This window comes from Trichoderma ghanense, assembly GCF_004382785.1.
Source record: "Trichoderma ghanense strain CCMA-1212 chromosome Unknown scaffold_0, whole genome shotgun sequence".
Classification (NCBI taxonomy): Eukaryota; Fungi; Ascomycota; class Sordariomycetes; order Hypocreales; family Hypocreaceae; genus Trichoderma; species Trichoderma ghanense.
Window position 1 is genome coordinate 2,585,465 of NW_027395663.1, and position 13,426 is coordinate 2,598,890.

The 13,426-nt window shown below is 52.3% G+C and overlaps 3 protein-coding genes across 3 annotated transcripts; 1 reads left to right on the top strand and 2 right to left on the bottom strand.

The window, feature by feature from the left end:
- Positions 1–464: 464 nt before the first annotated feature.
- On the bottom strand, positions 465–1,221 carry CCMA1212_000876 (uncharacterized protein; the record flags this gene model as incomplete). The annotated part of the gene is made up of 2 exons (XM_073698327.1): positions 465–1,027; positions 1,134–1,221. The coding sequence occupies 2 exons, from the start codon at positions 1,219–1,221 to the stop codon at positions 465–467; spliced, it is 651 nt and encodes a 216-aa protein (XP_073563438.1).
- Positions 1,222–1,368: 147 nt separating this feature from the next.
- On the top strand, positions 1,369–2,933 carry CCMA1212_000877 (uncharacterized protein; the record flags this gene model as incomplete). The annotated part of the gene is made up of 4 exons (XM_073698328.1): positions 1,369–1,424; positions 1,488–2,541; positions 2,598–2,759; positions 2,817–2,933. The coding sequence occupies 4 exons, from the start codon at positions 1,369–1,371 to the stop codon at positions 2,931–2,933; spliced, it is 1,389 nt and encodes a 462-aa protein (XP_073563437.1).
- Positions 2,934–3,874: 941 nt separating this feature from the next.
- On the bottom strand, positions 3,875–5,390 carry CCMA1212_000878 (Subtilisin-like protease 2; the record flags this gene model as incomplete). The annotated part of the gene is made up of 4 exons (XM_073698329.1): positions 3,875–4,044; positions 4,117–4,312; positions 4,369–4,671; positions 4,758–5,390. 4 exons carry the CDS (start codon positions 5,388–5,390, stop codon positions 3,875–3,877), a joined length of 1,302 nt encoding a protein of 433 aa, XP_073563454.1.
- Between the last annotated feature and the right edge of the window lie 8,036 nt (positions 5,391–13,426).

Consider the following 13,426-nt stretch of genomic DNA (forward strand, 5'->3'; position numbering starts at 1 on the left):
ATCGTTTCATTGCAAACTTGCTCAGAGTCCTAGCAGGCTTGCAAATCCCTTGCTTGCCGCAACTGATGACTTTCACTCATTGTCACAAGTCACCAGCTCTGCATTACCGGGCAAACCAAAGCCTTCAGAATTCGCAAAGGGATGTCATGACAGTTTTGATGTCGTACCACAAGATCTGAACAAAATCCTCGGTTAAAGCCTTTCAATCATGTATCTGCATTTGTGAAGGGTCTTTTACGCAGAAACTCCACCGGCATTAATATCATCGGCTTGTCTCAGCTTACGTGCATCTCTCACCGCCGAGAATCCCGTTCACGAGACGGAGTAGTGCGATAGAAGACGTCTTCGCGGCTGAGTCATCAGGCCAGGGGCTCAGGTGAAATTGGTGGCGTTTTTTCTTTTTTTTTTTTTTTTTTTTTTTTTTTTTTTTTTTTTTTTTTTTTTTTTTTTTTTTTTTNAGCGAGTTACACGGCTCGCGTGTGAAGCTTGCCATTGCCGTGCCGTACTGGACAGTTGAGGCGGTGTCTGTTGTTGCTTTTTTCTTGACATCCGTCGTTATTCGTGATACGAAGCACAGATACTCTACATATAACGATTACTGACCATCTTGACGCATGCCGGAGTGTATGACGCGGTTGTTCAGCCCCCATCATCGTAGAAGTAGGTTTGAGGTGCTCATGACGGACACTCTCTCCAATTCCTACGGAGTACAATAGACTGCTCTGTTGATTACCCCTTAAGGAGTCTCCCTCTCCATCATTCCGTATTCGCAATAGCTGGCGGAATTGGGCGTCCGCAATCCCGTCCCGAGCCCATCTAGCGCTGCGAGTGATGGAATCGGCGCAGCCGCCCAGCGAATGGCCTTGCAGCCTCTTGATGCTAACCCTACTTGCCTGCCTCCGTTCCTCGCCAGCCTGTTCCGAGCAGAGTTTTGGTGTGGGGTTCGCGTGCCTTTCCGCCCAGTCAAGCCACTCCTCAACCGTATTCGTATCCACCAGCTCCCACTTCTTGGCTGCCTTTTGGCAATCTTTCATTTTAACCACAGCTTGCTATAATTCCTTCTTCCCCCCATCATCGACTCTGCTTTTTTTCCCCTCTCGTTGCTTTTCAGTCGTTGCTCTCTATCTTCTTACTAGTACTTCTTGTTTTACAATATACCCCGTACTTTCTCTTCTTCTTCTCCATCTTCATCTTCGTCTTTGTCTGTTTCTTCGCGCTCATTTGGTGGCACTCCGACCCAGTCGTGCGAACACGGTAGCCAGACGCTTCTCAGTAGCTCTTCTTCACTTCAGCTCTGCAAAATTTTGCCAGTTGACTCTTCGCACATTCTATCAACGCCTGTTACGCGTGCACACAAGAACCACCACAATGGGCGCCATCTACTACCTAATGCACCCGCGCGAACTGCGCTCCATTCTCCAATGGTACGTTTAGCTACGGGGACCCCGGAGTGAGGGGAAAACACATTGCTTACTTGAACTCTACAGGAAGCTGTGGCATGAGCCCGTCAACCGCCGCGACCCCAAGACCGAGAGTGCGACGCTACAAGAGTGTTTCCGCTACTTGAACATGACGAGCCGTAGTTTCTCAGCGGTTATCCAGGAACTCAACCATGAGCTCCTGGTCCCTGTGACGCTCTTCTACCTGGTGCTGCGTGGTCTCGACACGATCGAGGACGACATGACCATTCCCCTCTCCACTAAGGTCCCCATGCTGCGGGAGTTCCACGTGACAATGGAACAGGACGGTTGGCAATACCACGATAGCAAGGAGAAGGACAGAGAACTCCTGGAGCACTTTGACTGCGTCATTACCGAACTCAAGAAGCTCAAGAAGCCTTACTATGACATTATCAAGGACATGACGATCAAGATGGGTAACGGTATGGCCGACTACGCGCAAAACACCGAGATGATCGAGAACGGCGTTCAGACAATTGAGGAATACGAGCTGTACTGCCACTACGTCGCGGGCTTGGTTGGCGAGGGCCTGACGCGACTGTTGGTCGCTTCAAACCTTGCCAACCCAAAGCTGGGCGAGAGACCCGAACTGACTGAGTCCATGGGTCAATTCTTGCAAAAGACGAACATTATCCGAGATATCCACGAGGATTGGGTAGACGGCCGGCGGTGGTACCCCAAAGAGATTTGGAGCAAGCACGTCGACCGATGGGAGGACTTGTTTGACCCCAAATACCGAACACAGGCAGTCGAGTGTATTTCATCCATGGTCCTCGACGCTCTGAAGCACGTTGAGGACTGCCTCTTCTACATGGCGGGCATGAGGGACCAGAGCGCCTTCAACTTCGTTGCCATTCCACAGGCCATGGCCATTGCCACCTTGGAGCTGTGCTTTAGGAACCCGGCTGTGCTGGAGAGGAACGTCAAGATCACCAAGGGAGACGCTTGCCAGATTATGCTGGAAAGCACGCAGAACCTTCAGGTCCTCTGCGAGGTCTTCAGAAGATATGCCAGGCGCATTCAGAAGAAGAACGATCCTCGCGATCCCAACTTCCTGGCAATCAGCGCGCGGTGCGCAAAGGTATGCATGCATCCCCCAGCAAGACGTGCTATAACGGGGAATCTAATTGGTTCTAGATTGAGCAATTCATCGAGACCTTGTTCCCTAGGCAGGATCCCAAGAAACTGGCCCAGGAAGCCAGGGCAAAGCAGACGCAAGAGCCTACCATGTCCACTGGCGAGACTGCCATCATGATCGGCGTTGTCCTCGCTGTCTTGTTGACCATGACGGGTCTGATGGTAAGTCGACCCCCCTTGCGAGACCCATGAGTGCGCGATAAATCTAATGATGGATAGGTCGGCATTGCTTGGTTCATGGGCGCCAGATTCGACAACACTTTTTCCGACACCGCCAAGCTATTCTCCAGCAGCACCGGCAACCCCACTTCAATAACGGGCCGCGACGAATTGTAACGACACTACAGGGATATTTTCTCACTGGAACATATCGTCGATGACGATGCTCCTGACGCCGTTCATGTACCACAAAGATTCTTGGCTTATGATATCTGCCAAGCTGCACACTTACATCTAACCAACATACCTACTTAATGTCTTTAATATCTAGAAATCGACGGGCAATGAATCATCGAAAAAAGGGGGTACATTACTGATGACATGTGTGACAGCTTTCTGCTTTTCTCCTCTCCCTTTCTCAATCTGCTTTTGCTTTATCCTAGCACGGATGTCAAATTGCAATCCAGTCCTCCCATGACTGTGGTTGTGCCGAAGAAGTGCTGATATCAACCTTTGCCATTGCTCTTGGTCTGCTCTGACGAGCTGGACGCGGCGCGGAACTTTCTACCTTGGGTCTTTCACGAGGCTAGATCCGCGCTGGCGAGCGAACAATCATATCTTTTCTGCCTTTGACTTTGTGATGTATTGGTGGTCAGGACGAAGAGGCTTTGACTGATGTGACTTGTCAATTGTTCCAAGATGCCCATTGTTCTGGGTTCTGGCAATAGCAGTAGTTGGGCAAATCCATCGATCGCTCATCATGTTGCTTCTGCAACATCGATACGTTAGATATCTTACAATATATAGCCATCACCATTGTTCTTGCCATCCCAATACGACGTTCCTTCCTTTTGTCCAAGATCATATTCAAAGCAGTTGTGCTCTGTTCCTATTAACATGTACCTACGTTGAGCCGCAATTGCATAATCCGACTACAGTTTGTTCCTAGGGAGATGGCCTCATATCGTGATTAGGGCATCTCTCGCTCTGCCCATTGTATGTTTATGAAATGGCATGTTTATAAGACTTTTATGCAGTGCGCGCGCGCCGTGTTTTGTTTCTGTCTTCTTCTAGAATACGCCTAATGACGAGGGGACATGAGCACGGGGGTTACATGCTTAAAAGTTGCCGTTGTTGGCAATGAGGCTGGTGGTCCCAGCAATGTTCTGCTTCACACTAGCACCAGTCTTGGCAGCCAAGTTCTTGATGAGGTTGCTGACATCGTCAACAGTAGAGACACCCTCAAGAGCCATCAGGTAGGCAGCAAGACCAGCAACGTGGGGAGAAGCTAAACAAAGTGCACAAGTCAGTCATTGATTCGATTTCGGCTGTGAGTAGTTCAAGGGGCTCATATGCTTACCCATGCTGGTACCGCTGAGGACTGCAGTGTCGATATCGGACTTGATGCCGACGCTCAGAACATCGACACCAGGAGCATAGATGTCAACACCAGTACCAAAGTTGGAGAAGCCGGCTCGGATATCGGTGGTGGCATCGATGGCACCGACGGTGATGGCCTGAGGGGCAGAGCCGGGAGAGGTATTGGCAGTATCTTGCTGTACGACTGTTAGAAAGAGCGTTTGGGTCAGATGAGAGAGGATATGCAACATACGTTCTCGTTACCGGCAGCGACAACGGGGACAATACCAGCGTTGGTCAGAGCCGTGATGGCGTTGTTGACAGCAGTAGAGAATGAGCCTCCCAGAGACATGTTCATCACAGCCTTGCCGGAGAGCTTCTTGGCTTGGACGTCGTTGACAACGAATTGCATGCCATTCAGAACGCCCGAGTTGCTGCCAGAGCCGTCGGCGTCGAGGACCTTGACAGCAACGAGCTGAACATTCTTGGCCACTCCAAAGGTAGCACCACCAATAGTGCCGGCAACGTGGCTGCCGTGGCCGTTCTCATCGGTGTCCTGAGCACATCACTGTTAGCCATCGTTCGTCAAATGAAATCTGCATCAATTCGTAAACCGGCCTCAGAACGAAAAAAGGTACTTACGACAGAGTTCACAAAGTTGGCCCCAAAGGTGGCACGGCCTTCGAACTCGCTGTGGGTGATACGAATGCCAGTGTCGACAACGTAGGCAGTAATGTTGGAGCCAGCAGAGGTGTCGAAGATGTAGTTCTGTCCACCGACCGCCTTGTTGGAGAGGCGGATCAAACCAGGGGTAGCATTGGTCTGGGCAACGAGGGCGGCGTGCTGAACCTTGGTGTCGGCCTCGATGTAAGCGACCTCTTCGGCGTCAAAAATGTCCTTGATCATGATGTCATCGGCATCGAGAGCCATGGCACGCCAGGTGTGCATGCTGAAGGAGTGGATGGCGGTGGACAACTCGTTGCCCAAGAGGCCACGTTTACCGAGGTTGCGCTTCGCGATCTTAGCAGCAAACTGGGCCTGCTTGGCAGAGATGGCCTCCTCGCCAAACGAGTTGTTGTAGACGACAATGTAGCGGTTGGGAATGATGTTCTTGGCGAAGGGGTTGGTGACGAGGCCCATGAGATGCGTCAAGTTGACATTGTTGACGATGTCCCCAAGATCCCGGGACTGACTATGACCGTGAAGCGGCATGGCAGCCGCCAGAGGGGCGACCACCATGAGGAGATATGCAAGCATGGTGTTGAAGGGTGCCATATTGAAGAAGATGTCGTGTAGTTACAAGCGCACACGCAACGAGGAACAAGAAAAGTCGAATATTAATGTCGTTAAAGCTGTTTGTCGTGAGGAAAGGCCCAGCCCGTTCGCTCCGATGGAATGAATGAATACTGATAATGATGATGTTCTTGAAGGAGAGAATGAAGAGAGGATGGACGATCAACGGTCCTCTGCAGCCAGCTTGCTCGATTCAACGGTTGAAACGATGAAAGGACCGACGGCGAAGAAAGACAATATGAGTGGTCCAAGTGCGGAGGACCGGGCCGGGGACTGCTGGGCTGCGAGAGGGGGGGGGGAAGCGACAAAAAGATACCGAGCGAGAGAGGAAGAAAGAGTATGAAGAGGACGCTGAAAGTCCAAAATAAAAGAGGAGGGAATGAAGCGTAAGTAAAGTAGATGACGGAGAAGAAAGGAAGAAAACAATGACCAGGGAGACCGGAGAAAAGAGGAGAAACCTGGTAGGGAATCAAAAGTGAAGAAACATCCTGGCTGGGAAGTGGCCTCCCACTCACACTGGCTCGCACCTGCACCTGCACCTACGCCTGCACCCTCTCGCCCAAGCTGCAAGTGCAACTGCACGGCAGGTGCTAGGCAAGTGCAAGGCAAGGGTCTCCGGCCGGGCTGCGTGCTCCGCAATGGACAGCAGGTGCAGTGGACGAGAGCGCCGAGAGGGATATGAGGCACACGAGATGCAAGTCGCTGGGGATTGGCCTGGTTTGGTCGATGCTGCAACAGCAGCCGGCGGCACCCCTGCTAGCGGGCAGCTTGTGCCTGACTTGGCGGTCCAAGGTTCTGACGGGCCCTGTCTAGTGGCCACAGGGCCCCTCTGTTGCTTCTGTAGCGCCGGGCGCGAAATGCTGAGACTGGGGCCGAATGGTGTCTCAGAGCCGGCGAGCAGGGGTCGCTGCCAAGCGAGTAGCAAAACGTCGGGAGCGGCTTGGGAGAGGAGAGCTCAAACGCCAGCTGCTTATTGCTGCTATGCGTGCTGCTCTAGTACGGTACCTTACTGTCGGGTGGTTTCCAGGTTTCCTCCTGGACCGCAAAAGTCTAAAGTCTAGCTTTTGAGTTCGTGGCTTACGCATATTTCGTGCTTCAGCCAGGTCTTGGCAGGCCAGGTACGAAACTTGGGCATGACGAATCAATGCTGTTTAGCGGCGTGTTTCGCCCATGCTCACCAAAGGCGTGGACTGAGGTGCTGAAAGGTGCTGGGTAGGTACACGTACATGCTCCTGACGTGCAGCTTGTGTAGGAATGTCCTGCCAATGTGCTGCTAACGTGACAAAAGGAAATGAACGACGGCGTAACAGATACAGCAGCTGCTGACTGCCCGTGTTGTTACTCGGGGCTCCTTGGTTTAGTAAGAGCGGCAGGCACAGGCTGACTCGATGTTCAAAGCAGTGGCACATCGCCAACTCATACCCGCGAATCGAGGGCGACTACGACCATATGGATGGCATCAAGGCTAGTTCCGAGTATGCAAGACTCAAGAATATGTAACTGCATTTATGCTTGTTCGTTAGTGCCAATGCTCTGAGGGAGTTGGTTGGCCATCAATCACGCTGGGAAAGTGTGACTTGCCGTTGGTTGTGTCGATCAGCTGCGGCTTTGATTGATGCATGGCAACGATCGCAACTTCCCAGCTGCAAACGGATCACGCAGATAACAACCTAGCCCGCAGATTCTTGACTTGCTTCTGCTGCTGCTGCTCTACTACCTAGCAGTAATTTCGCACCAACCTGAGCAACCACTCGCCGCTTCAGTTGCGATTCAATTCTGCTCCTTCGCTGTGCCTTTTCGCTGTTGTTCAGCATCTCGATTCGAGCCTCACGTGTGCCTCCAAGGCTTCTGTGAGCATCTTGTACCCAGTACTTGATGGCCTGGCGCGCTCCCGCATCTTCAGCACCTCGGCAGCCCTGGAAATTGGCGATATAAGCTTCCGGTGGCGTCAGGGGTCGAGTTCCAGTGCCCCACCGCTGAAACGCACCGCTAGTGCATCTGAATTTGATTGCCCTGCCCGGCGACGTGAAAGTCGGCGGCTGTTCCATCCAGCTGGAGCAGCTGCTGCCATCAGTTGATTGGCCTGGCAGAGAGGCAGTCTGAAACGCGCGCTACGGAGCCGAGTCAAGCCGGCGCCTTTGTTCGTTCTGCGACTGTGAGACGCCGCAGAAATGAGAATCGTTAGTGGGCGTCCGTGATGATTTTTTGGTGCCTTTTCTTGTGGTGCAGTCGATACTGGACGACCCAAGCTTTCTCCCTTCATCGTATATGTCTCTGTTTGATGCGAACTGAGCACCCAACATGCGGCTGCTCTTCCGCGTTGCAATCTGCCGGTGCTTGCTAAACATCGAAATATATTCATTGGTGAGCATCCATGTGGTCTTGGTGCTTGCTCGAGTCATCTTATGGCTTCAGTTGGCATAAACACGAAGCCAGAAACTCTCGGGGTGCATCCACTGTTCACCCCATTGCACGACGCAAGTGAAGCACCAAGACGGAGGCCATTGCTACAACCAGCATGTGGTAGAATAAGGTCTCCAGTAATGGTGAAGCGATGTAACTCTCTCGAAGAGATGCCGATATCAAGTAGAGTACTTCGTATCTCGAGATCCAAGTCACCGAGCCACTTACGGAGCACAGCGACTTCGATTTGGCACTCCGTAAAAAAAGAGACAAGCTCAAGCTGTCACGTTCATCCATGGACGACCTAGACTTCTGCCATCCTTGCAATCCCACTCTCTCTTCTTCCCCACGCCATCTCAGGCATGGCCCTGACAGGCTGCAGGCCATCTGCGTGTGCTCCGTGGTGTTTGGGATTTAGTGTGCAATTTCCGTACGCCAACGCATACGGACTCCCTTACTACGTTCGCCGGCGTGCATGCAGTTGCTTCGCCTCATCACGGGGTCAAAATGCCAGGCTCCGTGTATTTTCATTGAGATGCTGCAAGAAACCTCGGTGATACTCGGACATATTTCACTCAAGATGGTAGAGATGTTGAAGTGCCATTCACACTCCGTATTTTACAATCCCACCTCAGCCTAGGTAGATGCTCCCTCTATACATTTGGCAACTGCTTGGACTTGCTGAACAAGCCTTCCATCGGGAGAGGGGAAAGGCCTGTGGTACATGTGACCGTCAGAATACTCGACATCCATGACCGCGTTTACCTACGAGCATCTGGCCATGCCACCAGCTCATAGCTTACGTGGGATAGCCACTTGGGAAATACCTGTAACCCAAAGATACGTGTCTTCCGCGGCCTGTGGCGGATGTAGCAGCACCCGTATGATGCGACGCATGATCCAGCGTTCTCAATTTGAGCTCAACTTAGCCCCCCCTTGTGTTACGGCCTCTTCACGTCGTCCACTCACAATGAATAGCTGGGATAACTGGGATAAGCAATTCGAGTCACAGCGACTCCTTCAAAGTACAAGCAACAATAAGCGATGCCTGCCTCCAACGTCTCGCGTCTCGGAAGGCGCTCTTAGGCTCATTGGAACGAATTAAGCATAACAAGAAGCTCCATGCCGGCGTGAGTTCGACTTGCAGCGATTCCCATCCTTTTTTGAATCGTCCAATGCTAGTCTAGTCAAACACGGAGCTGCTTGATTCTAGTATGGGCCATGCCGTTTTCTTCTCCTTCTTTTTCTATCTTTATCTTGTTCGTTGTGATGCATGTGTTCTTGGCCGCGGCATCTGCAACCTTGAAGTTGGCCATGATGTTTCTGGAAAGGTCCCGTCTCATCTTTTCGTTCCAGAACTGCATGGTTCTGAAAGATATGGAGTACCTACGCACATCAACCGCGACTGTTTGTTTCATTCGGGCATCGAAGGAGTTGGTAGCAGGATTCCTCGGCGATCGCTCAGAGGAGCCGGAATCCTAGTAGCAGTGCAGCGTTCCATTGAGGAGGATGGTTGCGGAAGACGGGTTGCTGCCTTCTACTCGGCATCGTGATGTCCGCCTCTTGCTGCATACACGTATGTATATGCAGCATCTCTGCGCGCTTTTGTTGTGAAGGGGCATAAGACTGAAAGCAAGAACCGAAACCCTGCATACCTATTGTAGGCTGAGCATTGTGTTCCTGCGCGGATGGCTTACAATTTGGTTCAGATCGTCCCATTCCATCCTATGCAGACTCTTCTCTACGTGAAGATCTTTTCCCACTACATTCTTTATCCTTTAGTTGTTTCTTATTTGTCGAGCTTGTGGTGCAAGTTGCATGACATCGGCTCCCCTACCCTATATCTGGCGACTGCGGTACCAGTGAACGAACAACACTGTGGTGCATATACAATGCTGCATTACAGAACTGACCTTTGCTTTGTTCCGTTGTGGAAGATTCGTTTCACAATGCAAGTTGGGAGCTCCGTGCCGTGGTGATATGTCGGTGACGAACAATAAAGATAACGGCATGAACATGAAGACTCAAACTGAACATCGATGCATTATAGATAGGCAAACTTTAACAACGAGGATATATACATCGACCCAGATACTAATTCAGTTCGAGTGCTGTTGAGACTTCCCAACGCCTTATAAAGTCGGATCGTATACTGACAAGGTATGTACCTAGTAAACGACGCTCAAATTGGAGGCGGCGAAGGCACGGACGAAGCAGCTGAAGGGATATTGCTGTACTCACGATCCACTGTTTTCTCTCTTAAAAACGTGTTGTCTCACCAAGCCCGGTTGACAAGCGGTATTCGTGCTCACTTAGGCCACGGCTATATGGAGGATGGATTCGAAATCTCCACGGAGAATGCGCAAACGGTGTCGAGAACGAAATACGGGCTTGCAGCGTATGCATCTGCTTAGCAACAATGTCGCAAGATGAGATCCGTGCTAACCAACTGCCCTGTGTCCTTTGCGTCTACTACCTGATGGGAGAGGCTATGGATACTATTCGTCACGAAAAGAGGAAGACATCATCTTGCTTCTCTCTCAATCCTTCATGCTGTGACCCAGCTTTATGTCTTGGAAGAGGATGAGTTCTGCTTGGGCAGGCATAAGATTGAGGTGGGGTAATTTCACTTGTGCAAATGAGATGTCTTTGACGGGCGGCTCGAAAGGCTCGCAGGCCAATCAATCCATCAAGACGACGAGATTGGTACGGAGCACAAGGCACAGAGGAAGGGTAGACGAAAAAGGAAAATACAACTGCGTTTGGGGGGGTATACAAGAACATATACATTCAATACCTATCGTGCTCTGTACTCTGTACATGCAAGATGCAGACCTTGGCAGCCTTGAAAGAACATGAATCCATCCATAAGGTACTGCCTTATGGCCGCTTTCTTTAGACTCTTAGGCACGGCGGTGGGCGTCATTTGAATCAATATTTTGCTTTAGCGGCTTTGACGCCTAAATCGTCACTCCAACACTCGGGCAAAAAGTAAGCCGCCCTGCGCTGCACTGCACGCAATTACATTGGATGCGCCTCGGGACAGCCGCTACGGAGCGCCATTCGTCGTCTGACAGCCCTTTGATGCCCATTAAGTTTCCGCCTCATTTCATTTCGTTTTTTTTTTCTCTCTTTGCTTTTGCGTGCACTTTGTGACGTCCTCACTCACCATCTCCCTCTGTTCGCGCTCTCTCCTTCTGCCGTGCCATCTTGTCTTGGACTTCTTTTCGGCCTTGTCGAGACATTCCGCTGCCAAACACCAATTATCTCCAGCTCGTGGCCGCCTCGTTGCCTACTGTACATTCCTGCGCAGGCGAGACAGATAAGACTGCTACGAGGACCTAACCAACGATTCTCCAATTTCCATCATCTGATCGGCCTGGCCCTTCTGCTTCCTGCACCGCCACCCCTCTGTCGCTTGCAATCTCCGTATCGGCACGCGACCAAGGCACCGCGTAAAGTGCCAGCGAAATTCCGTCTCGCCGGCCCCAAACCGACCTGCCTTGCCCTGCCTTGCCCTGCCCTGCCCTGACTTGACCTGTATCCTGCCTTCGCCAACGCCCTCGTCTTGCCCGTACTGTGCGGTGCAACAAACTCCCTCCGTCTGTTTCCACCCTCGCCGAGAACCCGCGAGTCTGTGAAGACGGGCCACTGACCTCGCCCCGGCCACCGTTTGGGGGCGTACAGCTGCCCAAAGAATCAGAGCTGGAATCGACTCCCGTTGCAAGGGCGGCTGACGACGCCACGATATCGAGCACATCGAGCCGTGAAATGCATCTCTCGCTGTCTCTACAGAACCCACAGACAAGAGTTTGAAATTGGCCTCGGTCTATGCATGATGAGAGAACCCATGGATGGCGTCAGCCACGATGATGCAAAGAGCACTCGCAGTCTGAGGATGGATCTGGACGAGAGGGCTACCGAATGCCCAGACGATGTCGAGATGCGGCAGGACGATCCAGGCGACGGAAGCCTTTCGTCTCCAATGACCACTTCCATGGTCGCCTCGTTTCTCAACACCACCTCGAGTCCCGTCTCTCCCGGTCCGTCAAGCCCATCATTCCAGATGGCCAAGAGCACGTCCTTTATCCCGCCCGCGCGGCCCAGCAGCACGCCGTTCCCGCATCCCGAAACCCGAACTCCCCAGATCTGCTGCCTGGACGATTCAGAGTCCAGCTCTGATGGCAGTGGCTGGGACAAGTCCTCGACCGAGCCCGTTGACGCTGCATCGGGAAGACCGCTCGCGCGGCATTTCGACGAACTCCCCACCGAAGTTCATGAGGCGATCCTCGACCACATATTTGGCTACTGTGTGTCCGCTACGTCGAGAAGCACAATGAGGATCTCGAGTCTGACTAGGGGCTGGAGCACGGCTCTTCGCCATTCGCGCAGGCGAGAGCTCACTGCGCTGGCTCTGGTCAACCGCGTGTGGAGGATACTGGTCCAGCAGAGGCTATTTCGTCACATCAAGCTCAAGGCGACGCTTGATTCTATCAACAACGCAATGGACTTTTTGGTCGAGCGACCCCATCTCGCCGAGTATATCAAGCACATCGAGATCTGGTTCCCCGTCTTCCAGCCGACATACGGGCCGTTCGCCCTGTCGAATACTCTCACGCTTCCCACCGTGACGACGGATGGACTTACCAATGCCACGTACACGTTGCCAGGAAACAACTGCACTCTTGACCAAGTCTTCCTGTTCATTGCCGCCGCGCTTCCAGAGACCAAAGTGCTCACGCTGGAAGGCGGAGAGCGGCGCAAGGCACCCGGAGTGGTCCATTTCGACATGAGCACGGGCCCGCCTATCGAGGAACGGCGGCTGGAGCCTCTCGTCTCGGTGCGCACTCTGGTGACCAAGGGCCAGTGGAATCTCATGAGGGACGACGAGGACTTCAAGTATCTCATGAGGGCATTGCCTAATCTGGAGGAGTGGCAAGGGTCCTACAGCAAGCCGAAATCCAAGACCTACATCACAGCAGCAGAGTTCATGCCGCTCTTGCCCAAGCACGTCACCAACCTGAATCTCTGCATGGAGAGCGACTACCGCCGAGAAGGAGTGATGCCGGCATTTTATTACAAAGTGGTGCAAAAGGCTCATCTCTGTTCCAGCCTGGCCTTTATTCTACCGTCGTTGGAACACTTTGTCTACACCGGCCGTATCTGTCACCATTTCTTTTATGATGCAGCGCGCTATGCAGAGCACCAGACAACGAACCTTAGATCCGTCGATATCACCGTCAAGAACTGTTGCCGCCAGTCCTTTAGCTTCCATGACTCCGGCTCTGGGATCCAGGACATGGCGTTTATCGAGGCTTTTGAGAAGCTCGTCCTCTCCGCGGTCCGCTCGATGGAGAGGTTCAAGAAGCTAGAGTACCTCAGGATTCGATTTGTCGACTTAGGTTCGTGTCTCTTCTCCCTGCCAATTCTCTCTCACTCAGGTACGACTGCCGCTTGCTAACCCAATTGCCAACAGATTCCGTCTTGCCGCCGCTGAACCCCTATTTCTTGGTGCAGGGTGGAAAGTGCACTGGGGTATGGAGCGACGTTATTCTCACCGAAATGAACAGAGTCCGGCCTGATGTCACCTTTCCCGGGTTGAGCGATAGCTTTGG